General features: G+C 40.9%; 3 protein-coding genes across 4 annotated transcripts; 2 read left to right on the forward strand and 1 right to left on the reverse strand.

Moving 5' to 3' along the window:
- The first annotated feature begins 463 nt into the window (after positions 1 to 463).
- Positions 464 to 10,958, forward strand: cfap57 (cilia and flagella associated protein 57). 2 transcript variants are annotated; one of them, XM_069678318.1, is made up of 21 exons: positions 464 to 620; positions 1,156 to 1,469; positions 1,559 to 1,818; positions 2,340 to 2,514; positions 2,596 to 2,748; positions 3,985 to 4,118; positions 4,343 to 4,508; positions 4,619 to 4,732; positions 4,860 to 5,072; positions 5,451 to 5,624; positions 5,749 to 5,910; positions 6,596 to 6,751; positions 6,827 to 6,920; positions 7,025 to 7,215; positions 7,296 to 7,469; positions 7,623 to 7,781; positions 8,109 to 8,252; positions 8,454 to 8,570; positions 9,679 to 9,813; positions 9,947 to 10,090; positions 10,288 to 10,958. In XM_069678318.1, exons 1-21 carry the CDS (start codon positions 464 to 466, stop codon positions 10,459 to 10,461), a joined length of 3,510 nt encoding a protein of 1,169 aa, XP_069534419.1. In that variant the 3' UTR covers positions 10,462 to 10,958. The 2 variants fall into 2 exon arrangements, with proteins under 2 accessions (XP_069534419.1, XP_069534420.1); XM_069678319.1 differs by having other exon boundaries at positions 2,358 to 2,514.
- A 10-nt stretch (positions 10,959 to 10,968) lies between these two features.
- On the reverse strand, positions 10,969 to 17,201 carry nuf2 (UF2 component of NDC80 kinetochore complex). The gene is made up of 13 exons (XM_069678320.1): positions 17,032 to 17,201; positions 15,717 to 15,791; positions 15,510 to 15,586; positions 15,220 to 15,281; positions 15,030 to 15,127; positions 14,739 to 14,812; positions 14,204 to 14,297; positions 14,057 to 14,119; positions 13,762 to 13,899; positions 13,535 to 13,675; positions 12,373 to 12,548; positions 12,131 to 12,266; positions 10,969 to 12,038 (listed from the first exon to the last, which is right to left on the reverse strand). Exons 1-13 carry the CDS (start codon positions 17,152 to 17,154, stop codon positions 11,931 to 11,933), a joined length of 1,365 nt encoding a protein of 454 aa, XP_069534421.1. The 5' UTR covers positions 17,155 to 17,201; the 3' UTR covers positions 10,969 to 11,930.
- Positions 17,202 to 18,236: 1,035 nt separating this feature from the next.
- On the forward strand, positions 18,237 to 22,575 carry ap5b1 (adaptor related protein complex 5 subunit beta 1). Its single transcript, XM_069678800.1, has 3 exons — positions 18,237 to 18,455; positions 18,706 to 19,500; positions 20,480 to 22,575. The coding sequence occupies exons 1-3, from the start codon at positions 18,318 to 18,320 to the stop codon at positions 22,415 to 22,417; spliced, it is 2,871 nt and encodes a 956-aa protein (XP_069534901.1). The 5' UTR covers positions 18,237 to 18,317; the 3' UTR covers positions 22,418 to 22,575.
- The last annotated feature ends 194 nt before the right edge of the window (positions 22,576 to 22,769 follow it).

Consider the following 22,769-nt stretch of genomic DNA (forward strand, 5'->3'; position numbering starts at 1 on the left):
CCTTTGATTTGGAATGACACACTCCTGCTAGGAGGAAACTGATATTGCTGCCATTGAAGAGTTGCGTAGCCAGGCAACCCCTGAAGTCCCGCGAGACGACATATCCATTTCAGGGTAGGGTAGTTTAATGGTATTTAATGCTATAATGTCCTGTGAAATAAGGTACAAAGAACGAGTTAATGCATCGACGTTAAGATGTTTGGGAAGACGTGAGAAAAAGAACTGTTGTTGCAAGGAAAGTTAGAAGGAGCTCTTATGTTCTCGCGAGATTTCATCCGTTGCTTAGCGATTGGACTCTAACCGTACCAGCATACCTGTCATAGCGCGTTTTACTCGATGTGTTGCTCGTTTCTGGCTTTCAAAACCAAATGGATGTTTACTAGGTCCGGAGACATATATGTTATTTGTTGGTTTAATAAATGTAAAAGTCTTTTCGCGACCTAAAAAAGGTTTATATTAAAAAATGGCTACTGTTGTAGCACAGTCCCATTTCATCTTCGGTCTACGGACAGGTGTGAGTAGCAATTTATGTTTTGTCGATGAAGAAACTGTCGTTTTCCCGAGCGGAAACAACTGCGTGTGCTACAACACCATCCAAAGATGTCAGAGATTCATTCCAGGTATACTGACGGAGTGTTGAAAGTTGTCTTTTCAATTATGCTTTTGAAACAGTCAAAGTAGCCTAATTTCCTTCAGAAATGTACATTGCTAATATCCTTACCTTGTATGCAGACAGAGTGTATGCAGGGAGATTTAAAATAGTTACTAGCTACACTTTGCAGTAGCCTAGTTTTCGGGTAGTTTAGCAGCATTTATATTTGCTTGTTGATTCACGTAGTTAAAGTACTTTATTGTAATTACTGAAAATACAAGCAAGATGGGGCCCTATGAAAAAAGGAAGGTGCAAGTTAGATTAGTTTTTAGTTTAATTTTAGGCAGATAATACAAAATCTTTATTTGTTTACAAAGCAAAAATGTAATCTTTCTTGCAATTTGAATAGTTTTTTAAAGGATGGATCTAGGTGTAATATTATAATGTTTAGTATTGGTTTGCAAAGATATACTTTCAAAGTAGCATCCCCAACACAGTGTGTATCATGTCTTATGATAGTTTTTTTTCATTTTGTGTTACATTATTTCCATTATTCTCTACAGCCTCAGAGAAAAGCCAATTCATGCGTGCACTGGCTATCAGTGCAAACCGGCGTTACCTGGCAGTGTCAGAGAGTGGTGAGAAGGCAACCGTCACAGTGTTCGACCTGCAGCATGAACAGGGAAGAAAAAGAAAAGTACTCACTGCAGGAGAAATGCTTGTTCAAGAGTTTGTATGCATGGCTTTCTCCCCTGATTCCAAGTACCTGATAGGCCAAACGGGTGGCCCAGAGTGGATACTGGTCTTCTGGCTATGGGAAAAACAGAAAATCCTGGCAACAGTGAAGGCCAGTAACTCAACCAACCCTGTTACCCAGGTGAGTCATTCATAATGTATCCATGGAGCCACGAAGCTCTTGTTAGTACAAGAATGCATGGTTTGAGCATTTTATTGATGTCCCATCAGGTCAGCTTCAACCCTTACAACAACATGCAGCTTTGTGTGAGTGGAACTGGTGTGTTTAAACTGTTCCGCTACTCAGAAGGAGCCCTCAAACAGAGCAGCTTCCCCAAGGTGGAGTCCATCAACTTCCTGTGTCATACCTGGATGTCGGCGGAGCGTGTGATCGCTGGGACAGACACAGGCAGGCTGCTGGTGTTTGAGTCTGGAGAACTGCGAAGAGAGATTAACATGGCTTCTAAGGCTGTTCACGATCGATCTGACAGGTCAGAAGTTTGACCTTTTTTCTTTTTTTACTGTGTTGACATTATTCTTTCACAGTTTGTTTTATAAACTTGTGGGTCACATAGATATGAAGCAAAAGCTAGATAAAAGTCCAAATGGGTGCAACTACTCTCCCTGTCCACACAGGGATCCACACAATTAAAAATCACATCATAATTAAATACAATTATATTTTTAAACATCTGAGGTAAAAAGAAAGATAAAGTACTTAAAAACCAAAACAACAAGCAAAATACAAAAAGAATAAGAAGACAATAAATAAACAAGAATTAAATCAACAAAGCAAACGGAAGATTGTGACAAAGGCTAATGGACCTTGTTTTCAAAGTGGAAAAGCTTTGTTAATCTCACAAACAAAAGTAATATTAATAACTATTATTATTGGTGTAATGGAGTTGGACTCACTGCTTGGTCATCAGTTCTTCCATTCAAGCAAACTTTGGTTTGTATATTGGTTTTGGCTGAATCTCACTATCGTAAATTTCATAACCTTTCTGCCCAGGCAAGTGGAGATGAAGAGGATCAAAGAAACTCACATGGATGAAAGTGCCAATGTACCTCACGTCACAGCCATTGTGTCCTACTCAAAGGGCTTTGCATGCTCTCTGGGCCCTGGCACTGTCTGTCTTTTTGAAAAGAATGCCGAGGATAGTTACAGGAGAAGCAGGCAGATACAGGTAAATGTTAATTCAGGTTAAAGTAATTCTGCAGGCGCTGTGTATGTTTCAAAGTGATCATATTTGCTCTTTTTCTTTCAGATCCCTGCAGACCCATACAGCAGTGAGCTGAGCCCGGCTGAACACCAGGGAATTGACACCATGTGCATCAGTCCAGCAGAGGAGACTCTGGCCATCAGCACAGACGGAGGACAGCTTTACAGCTTCAGTCTGTCCTCTGCGGAGATGAACAAGGTATTACAGTCACCTCTACCAGCACCACAACTAACGGTGTTTACATCATTAGTAGCACTCACATCCTCCTCATTCATTTCAATCAGACTACTATCACAGCTTTAGACCCTATGAATATAAAAAACATCATATATTAAAAACCGTGACGCATACTCGCAGCACTGAGAGGGGGAGAGCACGGGCACAGGGGGAGGGGGGAGTGGGTGATCGTGGACTGAAGTGATGACGTGATATACAAGTTTGATCATGAAGCCTGATGCTCCTCTACAGCTGTGTGTGAAATATATGACATACACAGCAAACTGGAGTCTCTGTTAACAGTGACAGACAGACAGAAAGATCCGAGTGATTAACACAGATCCACGTTATTAATCATATGTCCTTCCTGCACTGCGTTATTATAAACTATGATGAACTGATTGCATTTCACAGCTCCTGCTCGTGTCATTCACAGCATGTGGAGATGTATTTTATACTTCATAGTAACTGTGCGCAGAAATACAGACAGATCGTGAGCACGACAAACACACAGATGATCTGTGTTATATCTTCTGGTCTCTTAATGTCTGTGTTTAAAAAGGAAAACAAAATTTGAATCTTGATTCCTGATTACCATGGCAACAATTACAGCTTCGAATCATTCGGGTCAGCCCTAGATGACAACGTGTTTTTCAATCAAATGTTTCAAGCGCTCATTCCTTGTAGATCCTTTCTCACTGTGTTTCTACAGTTTTTTATGCCACCTGTTGATAAAATGGGTCGGTGTTATAATTTTAGAGAGTAGTGAAATTCTGTCTTACAGCATGTTATTTAGGTTTGATAAACCCTCAAAGTTATGGATCTATTATTGGTTGTATTTCATTTTCTTCTCCCTTGAAGCAACATATCCTCAGTGATACAGTCATCGTCTTTTTTTCACCTACCAGAAATCTTTTTTCTTCTTGGCAATTTGGGTCTACTTGTGTCTCTAGAGTGAAACACCTAACTATTGGGTGTTCACATTTAGCTCAAAGCACAGCTCTGCCAAAGTACAGCATTACAGTATCATTACTGTGGCTTAAAGACTTTTTTTCATGCCATTTGTCTTTTCTCCCCTTCAAGACTTTTTTGAGCACATTCTCCTGCTTGACTTTTTCCACTGCTCCTCTTTTCCTTATATTGTACACATCATAGCAACTTGCACTTTATATTGTTAAATTGTCCTTGAAATTTACACCGCATAACTCTTTCCTTTAGGAGGAACATTTTGAGTTCCTGTCGCAGTCCTTCCACTCCAAGTCCATCACTGGTTTGTCTGTCTGTGTTCGAAAGCCACTCGTAGCCACCAGCTCGCTGGACCACTCTGTCCGCATCTGGAACTATGAAACAAAGTAAGAGACAAAATCAAACTCAAGCTCCTTGCAAGTTTGTCTATGTGGTGTGTTTTTGAGTCATACACATGTGAAGAAAGTATACTACTGCAAGGTGAGGTTTGTTGAGACACAGTGGCATCCCTGAAGGAAGAAAGGAGGGAAAAAATTTACTCTGAGCCTAAGTTACACATGCTAAGGACAACTGTGTCTATTCATTTTCTGTCACTGTAAATTGTCATTAGAGTGTTGGAGCTTTACAAGGAGTTCCAGGAGGAGGCATTCAGCGTGGCTCTGCACCCCACTGGCCTCTTCATCCTGGTGGGCTTTTCAGACAAACTCAGGCTAATGAACCTGCTAATTGATGACATTCGTACCTTTAAGGAGTTCACTGTGCGTGGCTGCAGAGAGGTGTGTTATATGCTGATTTCACTCGGTAGTGTTTCTTTGCTGATATCACAGACACATGATGCACTTTTTGGCTCTTAGTGTTTGTTTCACCTTTTCTCTCCACACCTCAGTGTTCTTTTAGCCATGGGGGCCACATGTTTGCAGCTGTCAACGGAAACGTTATCCACATCTACTCTGTCCTCTCTTTTGAGAATATTATTAATCTGAAGGGCCACAACGGAAAGGTACGTTGTGCAGGAGAGTTTATTACATAGCATTAAGATAATGGTAGTGAGTTAAACAAACTGTTGAGCAGCGGTAAACATTTCTTTTTAAAAAAACATCTAGTAATGTAAAAACTGTTTTTTGCAGGTGCATGGCATTGAATGGAGTCTGGATGACAGCCGGCTTGTTTCATGTGGGGCGGATGGCGCAGTGTACGAGTGGAACATCCGGACCGGCAAGCGTGGGTCTGAGAGCGTCCTTAAGTCCTGCAGTTACACAGGTGTTGCCTTCTCTTCAGACTGCAAGACCATCCTGGCTGTGGGAACAGACCTCACACTGAAGGAGATCCAAGATTGTCAGGTCAGTTACATCAACATACTACTTTGTCTCTTCTGAGTTTCCATAGATAATGACATTAATATACTGTTCATAGAGAAGGGAAAATATAGAAAAATGCACTTGAGATATGAGCAGAGATTAGGACACTGTTGCTTTTGGGAACAGTTTACTTCAAGGCAAAACTGCATGAATTTCTTTCTGCTTTTTCATGCAAAATACAAGATAGTTTTACGTCTCACAATCTGAGAAAGAGTAGATTACTACTGTTTGCTTGAGGTGCTCACACAGCTAATGAGAATAAAGTGTGTAACATTTGACTAAAATCATTAAATTGACTTGATTTCATTTAAAAGATGAAGTGACCCAATCTGTTGGATGTGTTTATCCTTGTTTCCACAGGTCCTGAGGGAGGTTCCTGGTGATGATGTAGCTCACACAGCGGTGGCAGTGTCTCACTCTGGCAGGGTTGTCTTCACTGGGACTTCCAATGGAACCGTCAGAGCCATTAAATACCCATTACCCATCCAGAAGGAATGGCTCATGTACCAGGCTCACTGTGGTCCTGTTACTAAGGTTGGCCTTTTATAAACCGAGAGCCAAGCAGTAATCCATCAACAGTCATCAGTGTGGCTTGAAAACTGATTTTTTTGTAGAATAAAATCGGTCATTTCCACTGACTAACTTTGTGTGTCTACAGATGGTGATCACGTATGACGAACAGTTCCTGCTGACAGTGTCTGAGGATGGTTGCCTGTTGATGTGGAAGATCATGGATAAGGAGGGCCGCGGACTGAAGAGCAAAAGAGAGATCATCCACACCGAAGAGATCCTTGTCACAAAGTCAGACCTGGAGGAGAAGGTGTGTGTGTGACTATATAGTCACACAATGTGGTTTCTCTCCACCATCAGTAGGAGATTTATTTTTTATTTTTTTACTTTTTAATTTAACTTAAAATATGTGTGGATGCTTATAGCATGGCTTGCTGTCATGAAATGACTTTTAAGGAGCTGCGTTAATCACGTCAAAGTGTGGCATCAATTAAGGCAGCATGTAAATTACATAGTTTGAACCACCTCTTTCCTTAGTGTGCTGTTTTGTCGCTCTTCCAATTTAAAGTATAGACGAACAACCATTCTAATTTATATTTACAGTCATTTAAGGTCACAAATTTACCTAAGCTGCATGTTTTTGAATGGTGAAAGAAGTCCAGACCACCTACAGGAATCCCACACAAATGAACATGCATATTTCTCTCAGATCCACGACCCTCTTGTGCTTACGGAGTTTAAGGGAAACATGTGTTGTTCTTAATTTATCAGGGAGGATTTGCATGGCTGTGACTAAATAACAACTGCAATGCTATGGTATTGATATGTGAGACCCATTCGATTTTACATATTGTATTTAACTGCAGTCTTGTGCGAAGAGTGTAACATGTTATAATGGAATTTTTGTGCCAATGATCACACAGCAGTCTGGTACAAACATGTAGGAACGTTATAATAATTATCTCTTCCGTTGTTCCTGTATATCTGTGTTGCAGAACCAGAACATGCTGGAGCTGAAGATGCGTCTGGAGGAGCTGCAGATGGAGAACGAGTACCAGCTCCGCCTTAAGGACATCAACTACAACGAGAAGATAAAGGAGCTTTCTGACAAGTTTACCCGGCAAATAGAATCTCTAAAGATGATGCAACAGGTCTGCTGATTACCTACAACGCACTTCTACTTGTGTACCTTAAAGCATTTATTCTAACGTGTTCTTTACCTGTAGGCAATGAAAACAGAGATGGAAAAGCAGGAACGTGAACACCAGGAGAGTTCTGCAGAGGACACAGTGAATCACTCAAAAGACTTGAAGGATTTAGGTAAGAGGAGGACAGGATCAGATCAGTCAGAACAATTCAGGGACAAGGTATCTTTGTTCTACAAGGATAAATCTGCGTTTACTCTGTCAATTAATCATACACAGAATTATCCTACGGCCAGAAGCTGATTGTGGAGCACGAGCGATACCAGGATCTTCAGCAGGAATATGAAAAAATGCAGGAAGACTATGAGAAGCAGCTGAAGGCTGCAGAGGAGAGCAGAATCCAATCCCTGGAGGAGGTGACGCAGCTCTACGAGGCCAGGCTGCAGGAGAAGACTCATCTTCTGTCTCAGGTTAGTCAGGAGCAGCAGCAGGAGGATGTGAAGGAGCTTTGGTGACAAGATAAATGGAGTATGACTTCTTTTTTATGCAGTGTCAGGAGGAATCACAGCAGCAGACCCGGGAGTTTAAAGAGATAATAAGGCAAGTACAGGAGGATGAGGAGAGGACGATCCATGACATCCAAATTAAGTATGAAAAGAAACTGCATACTGAGAAGGAGACCAACACAAATCTGAAAGGAGAAACTGGCGTCATGACACAGAAGGTGAACCAAGCTTCTGTAATTCACTGGACTCTGAACTGTGGCTCCTATGTATTGCATTTCTGATTTCTTTTCTTCCCGTCTTCCTCTCATATAATCTCCAACTCTTTGTGTTTCCGATTCTTTTTTGGTGGATGAACTGTGTGTCTACAATAGGTCTACAATCTGCAGAGACAGATTGATGACAGGTGCACAGACATGAATAAGATGAAGCAGGAGCGACAGAGGCTGATGGGCTTGACCCGCTCGCTGGAGAGCGACATCGAGGAGCTGAAGAGGCAGATATCTGGGCATGAAAAGACCAATCAGGACAAGGTAGCCGAGATCAGGGCTTCATCAAATCAAATTACAAAAAACAGGAGAGTTTAGTTTTTTATTTACTTTGTTGACACAGACCTATGCCCTTTGTCTTAAGCGGCTCAGCTTAGTTCAGCATTTTAAATTTATATTTTCTTAAAACAATGACTGTTATTTTGAGTATATATTGAATTATATTTTAGTTTGAAACTAGAATGTGATAAATAGAAATACATGATTGGACACTGGATTATACTGTATGTGTATAGCAAGTAGAGATAAATGCATTATATCAAGTCAAAAGAATAAAACCTAACCTTCACTAAATACCCCTCACTCGTACAGGATAAGACCATCTCCAGCTTGAAGAAGAAGAACCAGGAACTGGAGAAGTTGAAGTTTGTTCTGGATTTCCAGTTAAACGATTTGAAGAAAGAGATTGAGCCACAACAAGATGACATCAATGAAAAGATGGAACGGATCCATCTGGTCTGTACAGTGAAGAATGGAAAAGAAGTCCTCTAAAAGCTCATTCATTTTACAGCACAGAATAGTCAGGCTTCATGAACAAAATGAATAATACGACAATGAAAAGCAACATTTTAAGTTTCAGTACTAAATGCCAAGATAAACAGTTTGTACATCAAGATCAACAGTCTAGAGTGTTGACAATGATTATCTGTTTGACAGCTGGAGGAGGAGCTGGTGCAAATCGACAACAGGAACACTCAACTGAACCTCACCGTCTTCGAGCTGAGGCTCAAACTGAGAACCAGAGACAAGGAGATGCAGAAGGAGATGCAGAAGGTGACAAAACTTTGTTACTACTTTTACTTCGCAGAAACACTTGTTGTACATGCTTTAGTAACTTTTAGAGGTGGGTAACAGTTATTTGATGTTGTTAAATGTTGATTGGAGCCTCCCATTTAGAAGTATACAGTATAATGATGTGAATGACTTAGCTCTGATTACTGAACTCAATCTTACTATAAAAAAACAGTGCTGCTCTATGGCACTCAGTTCACAATACCTTCACATCACGTTACAGAATTACCCATGATGTTTGAAGGATGCCAATAGACCCTTTTCTCAGCAGATATTTTAACACAAAGGACAACAAGAACCATCATATTAACCATTACTCTTTAAATGTACCTATGGGAAATAGATATTCTTGGAAAAATATGAACAGTGTTGCCAGACTGAAAATATAACAATATTGTACTGCAGCTTTAAAAGTGTATTTTACCTAAAAATCGTATGTATGAAAAGAAAAGGGGAAATGGTCAAAGTACCACACTGAATTGCAACTATGTCCTGCGCACCATATTAATATAACAACACGGAGGTCCTGTCCTTTAACAAGAGGACAACTGTATGCTTCATACAACATTCAATTACAGCCCATTACACAATCATTCCTTCTGTTATTACCCTTCAAAACAAAAGCACCATATCTACTAAAACCTCGCACATTCTCGGAAGCTGCTTGCAAGCCGCGCTCGCACAGAGATGGAGTGAGTGACAGATGCACTGCGGAATTGTTATTAGCATTCGATAAGCAACTCCTGTGCTCTGCAAAGTAAAATACTTATTGTTTATATCATGTAGTTTGGTGGCTTTGAAGAGAGTAATGCAACTGCTGTTTCTTGTTAAAAAATAAAGCATCTCACCTCAACAAAAGGTCTATTCCTGTGGTGATTGTTTTTAGAAATGTTGTCAATCACTTTGAAAAACAATCTGAGCCTGTCACTGTAAAAGATAAGCTCTCTTATACTTCTTTACCCTGAAAAATTACGTAACATTACAACCCCAACTTTTTGTACTATTGTTATTTGGACTGCGAAATATGTGTAAATTGGGTCATGTCTTACAAATACCAGAGTTCACCTTTTAACATCTTTTTTGTGACCAGATGAAAGATTTGGAGACACATCTCCAGCGGCTCAAGGCAGATCTCCATAACTGTGTTGGCTTCATCCAGGATCCAAGGAAGCTGAAGGGCACTGTACAGACCATCTATGCACGCTATGTACTGCAGCCTGATCAGGTGAGTGCTTCATGCAGTGTAGCATATCCTGACAGTACATGGAGCCAAAAGTCTAGAGTCCAGGGTTCGAACGTATTTCCAGAGTTATACTACATGCATATAAGAAACCGTGTGTGTGTGTGCTGTATGTTAGGTGGAGAAAAGGATTGTGGATGAAGATATTCAGAGGGCCTTTGTTCGCCAACGTGATCACCTGGAGAGGACTGTTAGTAGTCTCCAGACAAGGCTGGTCAAATCGGCTGAAGACCATGAGAGGGTCTATGTCAAAATCATGAAGGTAAATCATCAAACAGAGATCATTGCACAGACAATTCTTCTGAGCAGCCACTGGGTTTTCAAGAGTTATGTTTCTTAAAATTACTGAAACAATCTGAGTCTAATGCTCATCGTATTCATTATTTTGTGCTTCCTGTAGTCTGAGCAATGTGTACTGAAGAAGTGATACTCTAACAGTGATTGTGTTCTGCTCTGCAGGAGAATGTGACTCTGATTACTGAAATCAATGAACTGCGTAAGGAGCTGTGCCTTTTGAGGACTCAGGTCAAAGACTACAAAGCTCAGCTGGCCACGTTCAAGAGGTCCAGCAAGTCACGTCCTAACTCAGAGGATGGATTCAAAAAGGAGCCCAAACCTGAAGACATCAACTGAGAATTAAAAATCAGAAGACCGAACCATAATCAGAGAGATAGCCCCTCAGCGACAAATTTCCTCCCTTAAGCCACAACCACCAAATGCAAAATTAAACTAAAATAGATTTTTTTTTACATTTGTTGAGCACTGTAAGATTGAATTATTCACCCGCACAGACATGTGCTGCTAATTCCCAAATATACTGTTCATGTCTGTCTTGAATTTAGAAATATCTTCTGGGGATGATTTGAATTGTTTTCTTCCATAAAGACATGAAGATAGTATTAAATGTATATTTGTATTTTTCTTGCTCTGACATTTCTCTTGATTGTCTAGTATACATGTGTATAAACAGTATCATCTCCAAACATGCCACATCACTTGTGTGTAATATGTTATATTAGTTATATTACTGATGTGACAGAAATGGATGCAGACATGTATGTAGGTTTACACTGATGGATAACAAAACTACAAAATAAAAGTTTGCTTATTGATTTTTATATTGTACAAAAATAAATGGAAACCAATTAATGACTGAAAAGCAGAAAAATATATTGAAACACAACTACATGGTTAGAAAATAAGCTGCTGATAGACAGACAGACAGACAGACAGACAGACAGACAGACAGACAGACAGAAAGCCTGTAAAAAAAAAAAAAAAAAATTGGAGACAAACATTAAAATAAAAGCCAATAAAATTACAACTCTACACTGACACATAGATGTGAAGTTTGAAGTGATTTGTAGTGAATGGACAAATTAAAAACCAGTTATTGTCATAAAGGCAATGTAGTTCTGGTGTGGACAGCAAAAGTAGTAACTGCATGCAAAAAGGTGGAACCCAGCCCTCTTTCTACCTTGGATGCTTTAAGAAATAACATCACTGAGCCCATTTACATGTGACTCAATAAAATTTTCATGATCCATTTTAAAAGATTTGTCTTCACCAATAGGCTTAAGTTCTCATGCCACAGAGGGACTAGAGAAGTTGGATTGTATTGAGCTCTTCTTTGGATATGTGGACATTAGAAATACAGAATAATGCCTTTTGCTTATAAGTGGAGCTTCAGCCCATTTTCAGCATCTTTTTAACTTCCTCAAAATCATTTTTTATGCACGAAAATACGTCTTTATAATTTTAAAGTGTTGTTTTATTGTATTATTATTGTACTATTAAGATTATGTAGGTTTTGGAAGGTAGATTCAGTCATGGCTGATTACAGAACAAATATACAAAACCTATGATGTCTGGTTCACAATAGTACAACAATATTAAGATGAATAGAGTCCTGAAAGTAACAATCTGGACTGAACAGATTTATTAACTATGACGACAACATTAATTCTCATTTGTATACAACTGTATTTCAAACATTTTAAATAGTAAAAGTGAAAAAAGCAACAAAAAGGTTAGAACAATAAAAGCACATAAAAAAGTAATACCACGGAGTAATATAATGAAATAAATGTTAAATGATCTATTCAAAAGTTTGCAGACATCTTGGTGACATCACGCTTCAGGTCCACGACGTGCGTCTCAATCCTCCGGTGCAGCTCGTCCATTGAGGTTGACAGACTGTCATACAGAGCCTGGACAAAGTTAGGTGACACATGTTAACAAACTGTGAATGAAATAATAACAAAATTGGGGATTGAGGCAGACTGGGAGGAGGTGGTCGTACCTGAGCTTTTCCCGTCTCTTTGCTGCAGACGTCTCTCAGGCTCTGGATCTTGGCCTTCAGCTGCTGCGTCTCTCCGGAGATCTCCTGGATTTTGTCGGCCATCTCCTCTCGCTTCTGATGGATTTGGTTACACTGCCTGAAGAACACAAGACAATTTTCAAAGTCTGTCTGTTTGGCAGAACTGTTAATATCAGGAAATTGTAGAAATAACAAGTTGGGAATCATGTTATGGCATGAAATACCCCAAAACGTCTTGGACATGCTGCTCCTTCATCTCCCTCTTCTTCTGCCTGCGGATGTTCTGCTTGGACTCTTTGTCCATCTTCATGCCCAGAGCTCGCTTCAGCTGCCCCTCCTCGATGCACAAGTTCTTCAGCTCCTTCTGCTTCTTCTCATATTGAGCCGTCAGCTCCTGGTGCTACACACAAACATACAAGCACAGCAAAATGACATAATGATATGCTAATGCAAAAATTGTTCAATGAAAAGCTGTTCAGGGAAGGAGCTACATCTTTCCCAATCAGTCTCTGTCACAAGAACAATACACTGATTTTCTTGTTGAATGTAATAGATCTGTACAGGAGGTAACATGACTGCCATCACTGCATTTTTTACAGCATTTTTTTTACATAGTCTTTAATATTTTATTGATTAATTTTCATTTATATGTAGAGGTTTTATTTTACTGGTCCATTCCACATAAATGCAACCACTGTATCTGATGGGGGTTGACATGGACATTAATCAGTCAGTGTTTGCCCACACATAGAAAGTATATTAACAGCCGCCCATAGATTTACTACTGGACATTCTCCCCTCGTGTTCCCTCCCATACATATTACAAGCGGCACCTCCACACATGCTCGTCACAGAACACACATATACAGGGAGCGAGTGCTTCTGGCCCGTTCCGTAAATGCATTGACTGAGGTGTGCGACTCCTGTTTAATATGGACCTTCTTATGCCGCTGTCACTCAGCCGATGATGTCATTTATAACCATGTTGGTTTTGATCATTACAATACGCAACGTCTAAAACAACAAGTCACAAATCAAAACTTGAGTTGTGTTATTTGGACAACTTACAGCTGAAGATGAATGTAAACAGAGCAGATACAGGGAGAGAGAAACTGAAGCAGGTGGGGCAGGACAGGCTGCTGCTTGCAGTTCCATCAGAGGTGTAGGTGTGTGATGAAAAATATCTCACAAGGAGCGAGGTGAGCAGATTAAAGTAGTTTTGTGAACAAACCCTAAAATATGGTGAATAATGAAGCACAAAATTGTAATGGTGAAATACAACTGTCGCCCTCGTCGCCACAGGTAAGCTGTCATTCTGTTGGAAACTCTGTCACTGTCTATTGTAAGACAGATGCTGATTCAGAGAACTTTGTACCGCTCTCCTACCTCCTCCTGTCTCTGCTTTGTGTTGTTCATGCTGCTCTCCAGGTCCTGCAGCAGGTTGTACATCTGCTGGATCTCAGCCTCAGTGTGAGTCACACTCTGCACCATGCTCTGCAGCTCCACCACACACTCATCTGTTTCTTCCTGAAAGCATCAAAAGGTAACATACAGGTGAATGACAAAATCCACTCAAAGTAATCACATCACAAACCTGTATTTTCTCCACTCACCATGGAGTTCTTTATGTTCTTGACGTTCTCCCTCATCTTCTCCATCTGACTCTTCAGCTCCTCTGGAGACTCCACAATCTGAGACTTCAGTTTGCCAATGTCTTCCTTCAGGTTGCTGACGTCCACCTTTACCTGGGCCTGACACACACATCAGAAAACAAACCTCGACTTACAATATCTGTAATTTTAATTCAGGTCTCTGAAGTTTTTGGGGATATTACAACAAAGTCCTACATTTAAATGCTCACACTGACATGTAAGGTAAGTATAAAATAGTAACACCTCAGCCACATACCAGTTTCTGGGTCTTCTCTGCAATTTTGGTTTTCCACTCAGCAATGCTGTCATTTTTTGCATTCTGAAAGGAGACATCATTATTTCACTTGAGCACACACAAACACAAAAACAGGTTTTATTTTTATTTTATATATTTACCACCTACCACTTCCTGGTATTCATGCATGGTTGTGGTCTGCAGTTCAGAGAGAGCAGCTGCCAGCTCGTCGGCCTCAGCCTGCTGCTCTGGTGGGATGGTCCTGAACAAGCAGCATTCAAATCAATACATTTGTTCACATTTGTTGTGATCATGAATTCTTATCATTAGTTAATATGTGATCTGTTCATCATTTGTTTGTGATCTAGACATACTTTGTTTTAAATTATCATATAACAAATTTAGATTTCAAATATTTTGGGTTTAGGGATGAAAAAATAAAATGTCATCAAGTATTTATTTTTCTTTCAAATTAAGCAATTTATTTAGTTAAAATAACATGTCTGAATTTTTTTTCCAATGTCCAAAATCCAGGGCGGCATTTTTAAATTTGATTGTTTTGTGCAATTAACAGCCCAACATGTATAATGTTAAAGGATATAAAACTGAGAAAAGGCAGTTAAATATCAAATCAAAGGAAGCTAGATGCAGCACCATCTCAAGCAACAATAAATTAATCACAAAGATTTAATCCGAGACTTACGTCAGCATCTCAATCTTCTTCTCTGCTTCTAAATTGCCTCTGGTGTAAGCCTGCAGCCTGTCCATGTCTGCCCTCTGAAAACGGAGACAGTGACTGTTAGCATATCTGCAACTCCAAACACACAAACCTCAAACCGGGATAAGAATGAGAACCTTATCAGAAATGAAAATAGCTGTCATAGCAATCCTAGTCATAGCAGACATGCTCTTATCGAGGCGATATATGAAGAATTACACCTAACATCAGATATAATTGTGTGTATGTTCATCTGTGTGGAACAATGTAACATACAAATTTGGCCTGCTTCTCCAGGATCATGGTCATCCTCTGCTTCCTGAAGTGAAGAAAGTTCATGATGGCACTTAGAACAGTCAGAGTCCTCTGTTTTTCTGGAAAAAGGGAACAACATTATCCGGGGTTATATATGATACAGTTTTAAATGAAAAAATCTGGACACATTTTTAACAGCACATATTCTTACTTGGAGCTAGAAGGTCATTCAGTGAGAAATCATACACCAAGCACATCGGCAGAAACTGCCGCCTAAAACAAAAACCCAGTGAGGTTAAATATACAGTATACAATAAACTTTTTGCATAATATCACACTGAAACACAATTCCAGAGCTGTAGTGTTTTGAGTGCTGAGCTGTGGATAACAAATGCGGCATCTCTCTAAATATATCCTTAAACATGTTATCAGAAATCATCACAACTTTCATCTTTAGTGGTGGTTGGTGTTAAATCCAGGAGAGAACGCAAGAGAACTCACATGCGCATGAAGACGCTCATGATAGCAGTTGCCCCCTCATGATAAGTTGGATGCTGAATGTTCTCCAACATTGGAACCTGTGGGAGAACAAAAAGGGAAATCGGGCTCTCTTAAAGATAACAACTACTTGAGACTTCTGTATGTCTGTCAAATAAGTGGTACACAGGCTTGGAAACAGACTGGTTAACGTAAGCGGACAGTACTTACCATGGAGTGACACTCAGGTCTGAAACGATAGAGAAGATGCAACACTCTCATGTAGAGCGTTTGAACTGTCTCTGGCTGTAAGAAAAAATAATGGAGCATTAGGATAATGTAGTTGTTCATGAGAATACGTAAGAGTAAGTGCTGAAACATCTCCACTGGTCCAGTTCTTTGCTTTGTTTAGGTTAAGCAATCTGAATGTTTAAACCTTTTCTTGATGCTTCTCAAGGTTGAGGATTAGCTGCCTTTTTTTATTTGTCATCTCTGATTGTGAACTGAATATTTTGGGGATTTTGACCTTTGATGAATATAACAAGCATTTTTAATTTACTTAACCTTTGAAAATTGAAAGTTGGCATCTCTTGCTGTTGTATGCCATTTCATAATGCTAATTTCAACAACCAACAAAAAAGGTATTTAGTATGGTATATAAATCCAAACCTCAAATGTGTTCATTTCACTATCATTTCACAAGAGAAATAAAGCCTCACATTGGAGAAGAAAAAAAGGGGCAGTTCATTAATTTGCTTTAATAAATAATTAATAAATAATGAACCGATTATTAAAGTCAGACTTTTAAGTTTACAAACATTCCTTATTGTGATTCCCAGACAATGTTTTCCTTTTTGAGCTGTAGAACATTTACTCGGTGCTACTTGTCATTTTCCATGTATGCATCTTTACATTAGCAGCTTTCGGTATCCTTCTTACTGTAGTGATTTCAATATACTGATTTTGTTTGTTTCAAAATTAGAGTGGGAATTTTAGAAGCTATATTTTGTATTATAAATGTCACAAGGAATCATATTTTTGTGTTTAATGTACGAAAACAAGACACTTAAAATAAAATCCATTGTTTAATTTGAAATGAAAATGTAAATTCAAAATAAACATATGGCTATGTTGTGGTGCTCTAATAAACGTGACTGATGAATCATTAACGCCCACTTAATTCACAGAGATAATTTCATTTTGAAAGCAATGCGAGATTTTGAACCCAAAATAGTAGCATATCATTTTGTGATATCAAGTTATAGTAGTAAAATAAAAGACATACATTTTAACGTTACAGAGTGGTGAGCAAACCAACGTTCAACCATTGCATTTTTTACTGGAATGAGGCTCAGCTGACGTCTCAACATCGTATGGAACATGTCTTGGACTTAGGCTCTCTTACAGTAAGAGTAATAACTAAACTATCAAGTCAACTAAGTACTTTATTCCTTTCTTTCAAACCGTTCAAACGTACTTATTATGTTGTCGTTATCAAACATTCAAAATCTGTCAGCGTTCATTCACAGAAGTGAACGGACGTTACCTTGGGAGCAGGAGTCAGATCGCTCTTGGTGAAGTGTTTTGCCTCTTGACCGGTGAGAACTTCTGTTCGGTAAAAGTTCACTATAGCATCCGCAGTGTAGACTGGGAATGTGTTTTCAGACATCTTCGCAATTAAAGTTCCGATTTAAAAAAGACAAAACACAGAAAACCTATTTTAATCACAACGACGAAACAAAATTGGCGCCTTAAAACGACTTCCTTGTTGATTTGTAGACGGCGCATCTGATTGGTCATTTAATTCTTCTTCTGTTGTGAGAGAATCTATATATTACTCACTAGCGCCCTCTAATGCACCGACTATGTAAAACTCCAGCTATGTTCTTTTTATGGACTGTATAGAAACATAATATTAGTAAAATATTATTTTACTCGTCTTTTAATCAACTGGCTCCAGTAAGGCAGTGCCATTTCAATAAACTGAATAAAATTAAAGACTGAGATGCGTATGATAGCCCTTTGTTTTAGAGTTTAGAGTTTAGATTAGAGTTTCTTTCCCCAGGCTGTCACTCTGATGAACAGTAAACTTAATCAAACTGTCAATTCACATTCTCTGTATACGCTGAAAATACTACTGTAAACCATGTACCTCTTGTATATAACAACCTGATTCATAACAATATCTATGCACCTTTGCACTGTGCATTGTACTTTGTCTCCTGTCTTTAAGTGTTGTTGTGTGTGTTTATATATATTTATGTATGTGTATGAATACACATATTTATGTATTTATGCTTGTATATAGTAGCTTTTACCTTGTCTAACCTGTCCTTGTTTTAACTGTAGTCTGCCAATTTGCGTGTCTGTACATTGAGAATTCTGATTGTTTTAAATGCATTTCCATTTTTGTAAAACAAATAAAAATAATAATCATAATAATATATGTATATATGTATATTTAACTCTTTCTGTAGATAGAATATATGTTAGATTCATGCCCCGGGATCCATCACGACATGGGGGTATTATTGATCGAATAGTGACTTAATTGAGATAAGCTATATTGAACTTTACAGAAAAGTATGATTTGTGTTGTTTGAAAACAAAATCCTGATTATCGGTCCTACCCCGAAACAGCAGGGGGCGCTAATGTAGCCGTGTGGGTATGATGTGTGCACGTGACATAACAAGGAACTCAGCGGTTTACGTCTGGATGCTTGGTGTCTGAGGGGAACTTTGTGTGTCATTTTAAAATTTAAGTCTATCGTTTGTAATGACTTTTATTAAGTGACAATTTACACGTCGCATAAGTTTGGGATTAGAGAGGTAATGGCGGTGAACTGGGCCGAGAGGGTCTCTGCTTTCTCTCGCAGTCCGTCTCGCTTCCTCTCTGGGACAACAGCTGAGGCTTTTCTCGCAGAGCTGCTCCGTGAGCTCCGAGATGACAAAGCCAGTTACAGTGTCAAGGTAAAATCAAAAGCTATATAGTTACATGTAAACTTCAACCCTGTCTGCCTTGCCTTATAAATGTGTTGCTGTTGCTTACTGTACACTGTACCTGACAACACACTGGCTTTCATTGTTTGTATTGATTTTTTGAGTGCTACATGTGTGTATGTAATGACAAATTACATGTAATGTGGTTCTATGCTATCTAGTGTTTCTTGTCTTTTGTGTTGTGCAATCTAATGGGTCATATTTCTTACACCCACCCCAGGTCCTCCTGCTGTCCCCCATATGTGATTACCCGACCATGCTGTGTCCCTCAGACTCCGTGGGTGAGGAGACGGCCCTGGAGCTTATGTCAGTCTTCTCCCAATGTCCTGCAAAGTACGTCCAGTTTCGGTGCCACCTCCTCCTGGCTCTTACCTCTGTGCTTCTCTGCACTTCCTGTGTGAGCAGCCGTTCCCGTGCGTCTCAAGACTTCCTGGACCTGCTCCTTCAGGTAGCACAGGATACCAGTGACCTCCAAGGTGATGGTGCTCTTCGCTCTCTACGGGCCACAGCCTGTGACTGCCTGCGGGAGCTTGAAGCCTGCTCTCCAGGCCTTCTAACCCAGCACCTGGAGCTCTTAGGTGGGCTACGGCAGAGAGAAGTCTCCCGGCTCCACCAGGCCTATGCAGGACTCCACACTCTGGTGTTAAGAAACGCTGTGTACCAGCTCACCCAGGAAGCAGAAGCTGGTGCTGAGCATCTGAAGGCTCTTCTCGGAGGAAATACAACAGTTGCATGGGAAGCAGATCAGGACTCAGGCCTGATGAAAAACAAAGACTCAGCCCATCTTTATTCTCTTATCCTGGGACCCATGGGTACAGTGCCCACCCTGCAGACTGGGCCTGATTGTAAGGAACTACGTTCAGTCCTGTCCTCCCTCCTGGAGGAGTCGTACCTTCTCACTCCTCTGTGTCAGGCTTCACTGCTGCATAGACTGACAGAGCTGGTTGCCATGGTGCCTGGTGTCCCTCCAGCAGTATTCAGAGCTCAGCTGCTGCGACTGCTGGGAACGAGCGAGGTTTGTGTCTAATGGAAAGAAGTAGAAAGTGTCCATGTTTGATGTGTTTTATTTATCAGCTACTGTTTATGAGAAGAGTTGATTGGTGTGGTTTAATGCTTGTAAATATTTCTTAAAGGGCCAGTTTGCTGGTTTTCAACCTCAGTCCTATCATGCTATCATGGGGAGCAAATGCCATTATGGTAGGAAAAAAATGCAATTCCGCTCTGTGCCTTTGGAGGACGCTATCCGCGTCTTCAATGGGCCCTGGAAAACCTCCTCCAGACTACGTAAAACACGTCATCTGGCGGAGGCCAGGAAGCTTGCTACACTACACTTCCTTAATCTAGGACGCCCGCCTCTGATGTCTGCAGTGTTTAGTTGAAAAAAATAGATACAGTAAAATGTAATCATTTGTTCCGTGAGGTTCCTTGAAACGCTGCCTGCTCTCCTGTATTCCCTCCCAGACATTCCACATTTATAACTGAGTCATGTCTCTTTCAAAATCGTCAGGTCTGAAATGTAGACTGAAGTTTTTTTAGACAGTCCACCATCTCTTCGTATTTCGGAGGTGTGTGCAGCCTGTCCACAGCAGCTCTTCGTCAATCATCTCACTGTGACTGCTGCTGATTGGTCCATTACTCAATGCAATTTTAAAAAGATTTCCTAATTCAAGTTGCAGACAATTTCCTTTGGCTTTTTTTTGTTGATACATTTTTAGTGATTATAAGTAACAGATTGCTTTGGTGGTGAACATAGTGCGGTTCCTGATTCTGCTTCACAATAAAGGCCATTGTTGTGTTTGCCAGTTGAGCACTTTTAAAGTGAGATAAAGTAGAAAATCAACTTATACACTGATATCATTTTCACTAGGATTATTTAATTTTTCCTCAAAAATGTTCGTTATCAAATAGTCTTGACTCAACAGTTTTAAATGAACCCAAACAGTTCTGAATTAATGAGACCTTCTGACCAACAATAAATCTTCTCCTCCTTCCAGGTTTGCCTCCTGCACGCCACTCTGCTCATGAAGTGTGCATTCACAGACAGTCTGTTCAGTGCTGAAGACGAAGCCTTCATCCTTAAGCGGCTGGTCGTGCTCTCCCAGCACCCACTGCTGAGCCCACCCGAGAAGCTTTTCTACATGAACTGTATCCTGCAATTTCCTGAGAACCGCCCAATCAGCTGCAGCGACGGTGACGAGACCCTCCCTGTGCTTCTTACTCCTCGGCTTGCCTCTGCTTTAGTTCCCACCATATTTAACGACAGCGCCACCATGCTGGCACGCCTTAACCTGCTGTCTCTGGTCTACCTGGAGGAGGGAGAGGAAGGGGAGGGGGAGGAGGGCGGGGGGCTGGCCTACCTCTTCGAACACCTCAACTCACTGCTGCACATCCTGGAACACGGAGGCAGCCGAGAGATTGTCGTCACCTTTTTCAGAGCGGCCTTCCTCTTCCTTTTTTACTTCTGCCACTTGGAGCGCTTTGCTAACAGCCTGATGGAGAAGCTGTGTACGCTTTACTTCTGCCACACCCACCTGGCTCCTCACCTCATCAACCTGGCCAACCAGATCCAGGACAAGCTCCCTGAGTCCAACTGGGCTGTGGGGCTCCTTAAGGCCCTCCAGAGAGTCATCACTGAGGCCCCGCTAGCTCAAATCTCCTTACAAGACCTCAGCCAGCACCTCAAAATGCTGGCTCGAGTGGCGGAGGAAGGAGAAATCCCCCAGCAGAGCAGCCTCAGCTTTCTGTCTAGCGTCATCACTTCATCACACACCTCGCTTTGCCTGAGTGGCAACTGGCGTCTGGGAAACAGCCTATTGGGGATTTGCCGCAGACTCCTAGACCATCCCAGCTTAGACTCACTGCTCATTCCTCTGGCTGACATCCTGCAGCATCTCACCTGCAATTATGGAGACATGGACATTCAGGACCACGCCCGCCTTTATTACACCCTCCTGACCACGCTGTCCCGGGAGAAGCTGGTTAACGTGTTGGCGCAGGGTTTGACAGAGGGAGGGCGGCAGGTCAAGAAGCGAACGCTGTCCTGTATCATGGCTGAAAGCGAGGGGCTGACAAGCGCACTGACCATCCACCAGACCGAGAAGGCAATATTCAGGCTGGTTGAGGGCAAATCTGAGGTAAGAGAAGAAACACAAGCCGATAAAGAATGTGATCTAAACCTGAACGAGACAGAAAGCTGTCACAAAGCAGCACTGACGACCTACAGAGCTCAGTTTGACGACCCGAGCTTCGCCTCAGACGTCACCTTAAACTACCAGCTGGCTTACATTGAAAATGCTGACTCCCACTTTGATCAGCTCTTCAGCATCCGCCTCCACTTCACCCGAACAGACGACCACTATGAAGAGCTGAGCGACATCAGCGTCCCGTGTCTGTTCAGAGAGAGACAGTTGCCCGCAGTGAGGCTGAGACTGAAGCCCAGGCGGCCTTACCCCACCACTCTCCAGGCCAGCGCCATCTTCACCACCCAGGATGGTCTGTCCTGGCTCACCGTCCTGCCAGACATCCACGTGTCTTTCCAGCAGGCTTTCATGCCTCCGCCTACCCCCCTGACATGGGGACGAGGCAGCAAACTGAGCTTGTTTGAGGGTTTATGGGATGAAATTCTCACTGAGAGCAAAGAGAAGGATATGGCAGACAGTTCTAGCAGCCTGTTCTGCTGCCAGCTGAAGGAGGATGCTCTGTTTGCCCTGGTGGAGAAACACTTCCTGCCCTTCCTTATATCAGATCTGTCTGACAAAGAGGAGTTCAAAGTGCTTTTATTCCTCCCACCACAGTCTCACGTGCTGCTGAAAATCAGGTTGGAGGAGGACGTTGTGCACTTCAACATTGCCACAGATAACTGGCAGCTTCTGCCTCACATAAGTTCTTATCTACTGACAATCACAAGTTCACAGGAAGACGTCCACAGCTGACTGTGATGCAGGTTATTCACTTGTTTTTAAATGAAATTTAAAAAGCTGGCTTTTATCAAAATCAACTCATTTCTGTCAGCACTTTAATAACTCCAATTGTACTGAAAATGTAATTGTGCTGCACAGTTGATTTAAAATAAAGTTATTGCACTTTAATTTGCTGCCACTGTAATTAAACAATTGTTTAAAATTAAATGTTGTAGTAATTCATTTACAACATTAGGTATTAAAAACCTACATCTCTTTTTCTACAGTAGAAAATAAGACAAAAAAAATAAAATTTCACAGGATCTTGTGGATAGATGGACTCAAATTGCCTTTGGCTTTAAGAACCCATGAAAAGGCGGTTGTA

This window comes from Semicossyphus pulcher, unplaced genomic scaffold, assembly GCF_022749685.1.
Source record: "Semicossyphus pulcher isolate SPU_LCO1_2020_fin unplaced genomic scaffold, fSemPul1.0.p SCAF_3, whole genome shotgun sequence".
Lineage (NCBI taxonomy): Eukaryota > Metazoa > Chordata > Actinopteri > Labriformes > Labridae > Semicossyphus > Semicossyphus pulcher.

Coding starts and splice junctions, on each gene's coding strand:
- ap5b1 (XM_069678800.1), top strand. CDS start 18,318: ATGGCGGTGAACTGGGCCGAGAGGGTCTCTGCTTTCTCTCGCAGTCCG. Junction 18,456..18,705: donor AAGCCAGTTACAGTGTCAAG/GTAAAATCAAAA, acceptor CACCCACCCCAG/GTCCTCCTGCTGTCCCCCAT. Junction 19,501..20,479: donor GACTGCTGGGAACGAGCGAG/GTTTGTGTCTAA, acceptor TCCTCCTTCCAG/GTTTGCCTCCTGCACGCCAC.
- cfap57 (XM_069678318.1), top strand. CDS start 464: ATGGCTACTGTTGTAGCACAGTCCCATTTCATCTTCGGTCTACGGACA. Junction 7,216..7,295: donor AGACTCATCTTCTGTCTCAG/GTTAGTCAGGAG, acceptor TTTTTTATGCAG/TGTCAGGAGGAATCACAGCA. Junction 7,470..7,622: donor CTGGCGTCATGACACAGAAG/GTGAACCAAGCT, acceptor TGTCTACAATAG/GTCTACAATCTGCAGAGACA.
- nuf2 (XM_069678320.1), bottom strand. CDS start 17,154: ATGTCTGAAAACACATTCCCAGTCTACACTGCGGATGCTATAGTGAAC. Junction 15,128..15,219: donor GAATGACCTTCTAGCTCCAA/GTAAGAATATGT, acceptor CCCTTTTTCCAG/AAAAACAGAGGACTCTGACT. Junction 13,676..13,761: donor AGAACATAAAGAACTCCATG/GTGAGTGGAGAA, acceptor TGATGCTTTCAG/GAAGAAACAGATGAGTGTGT.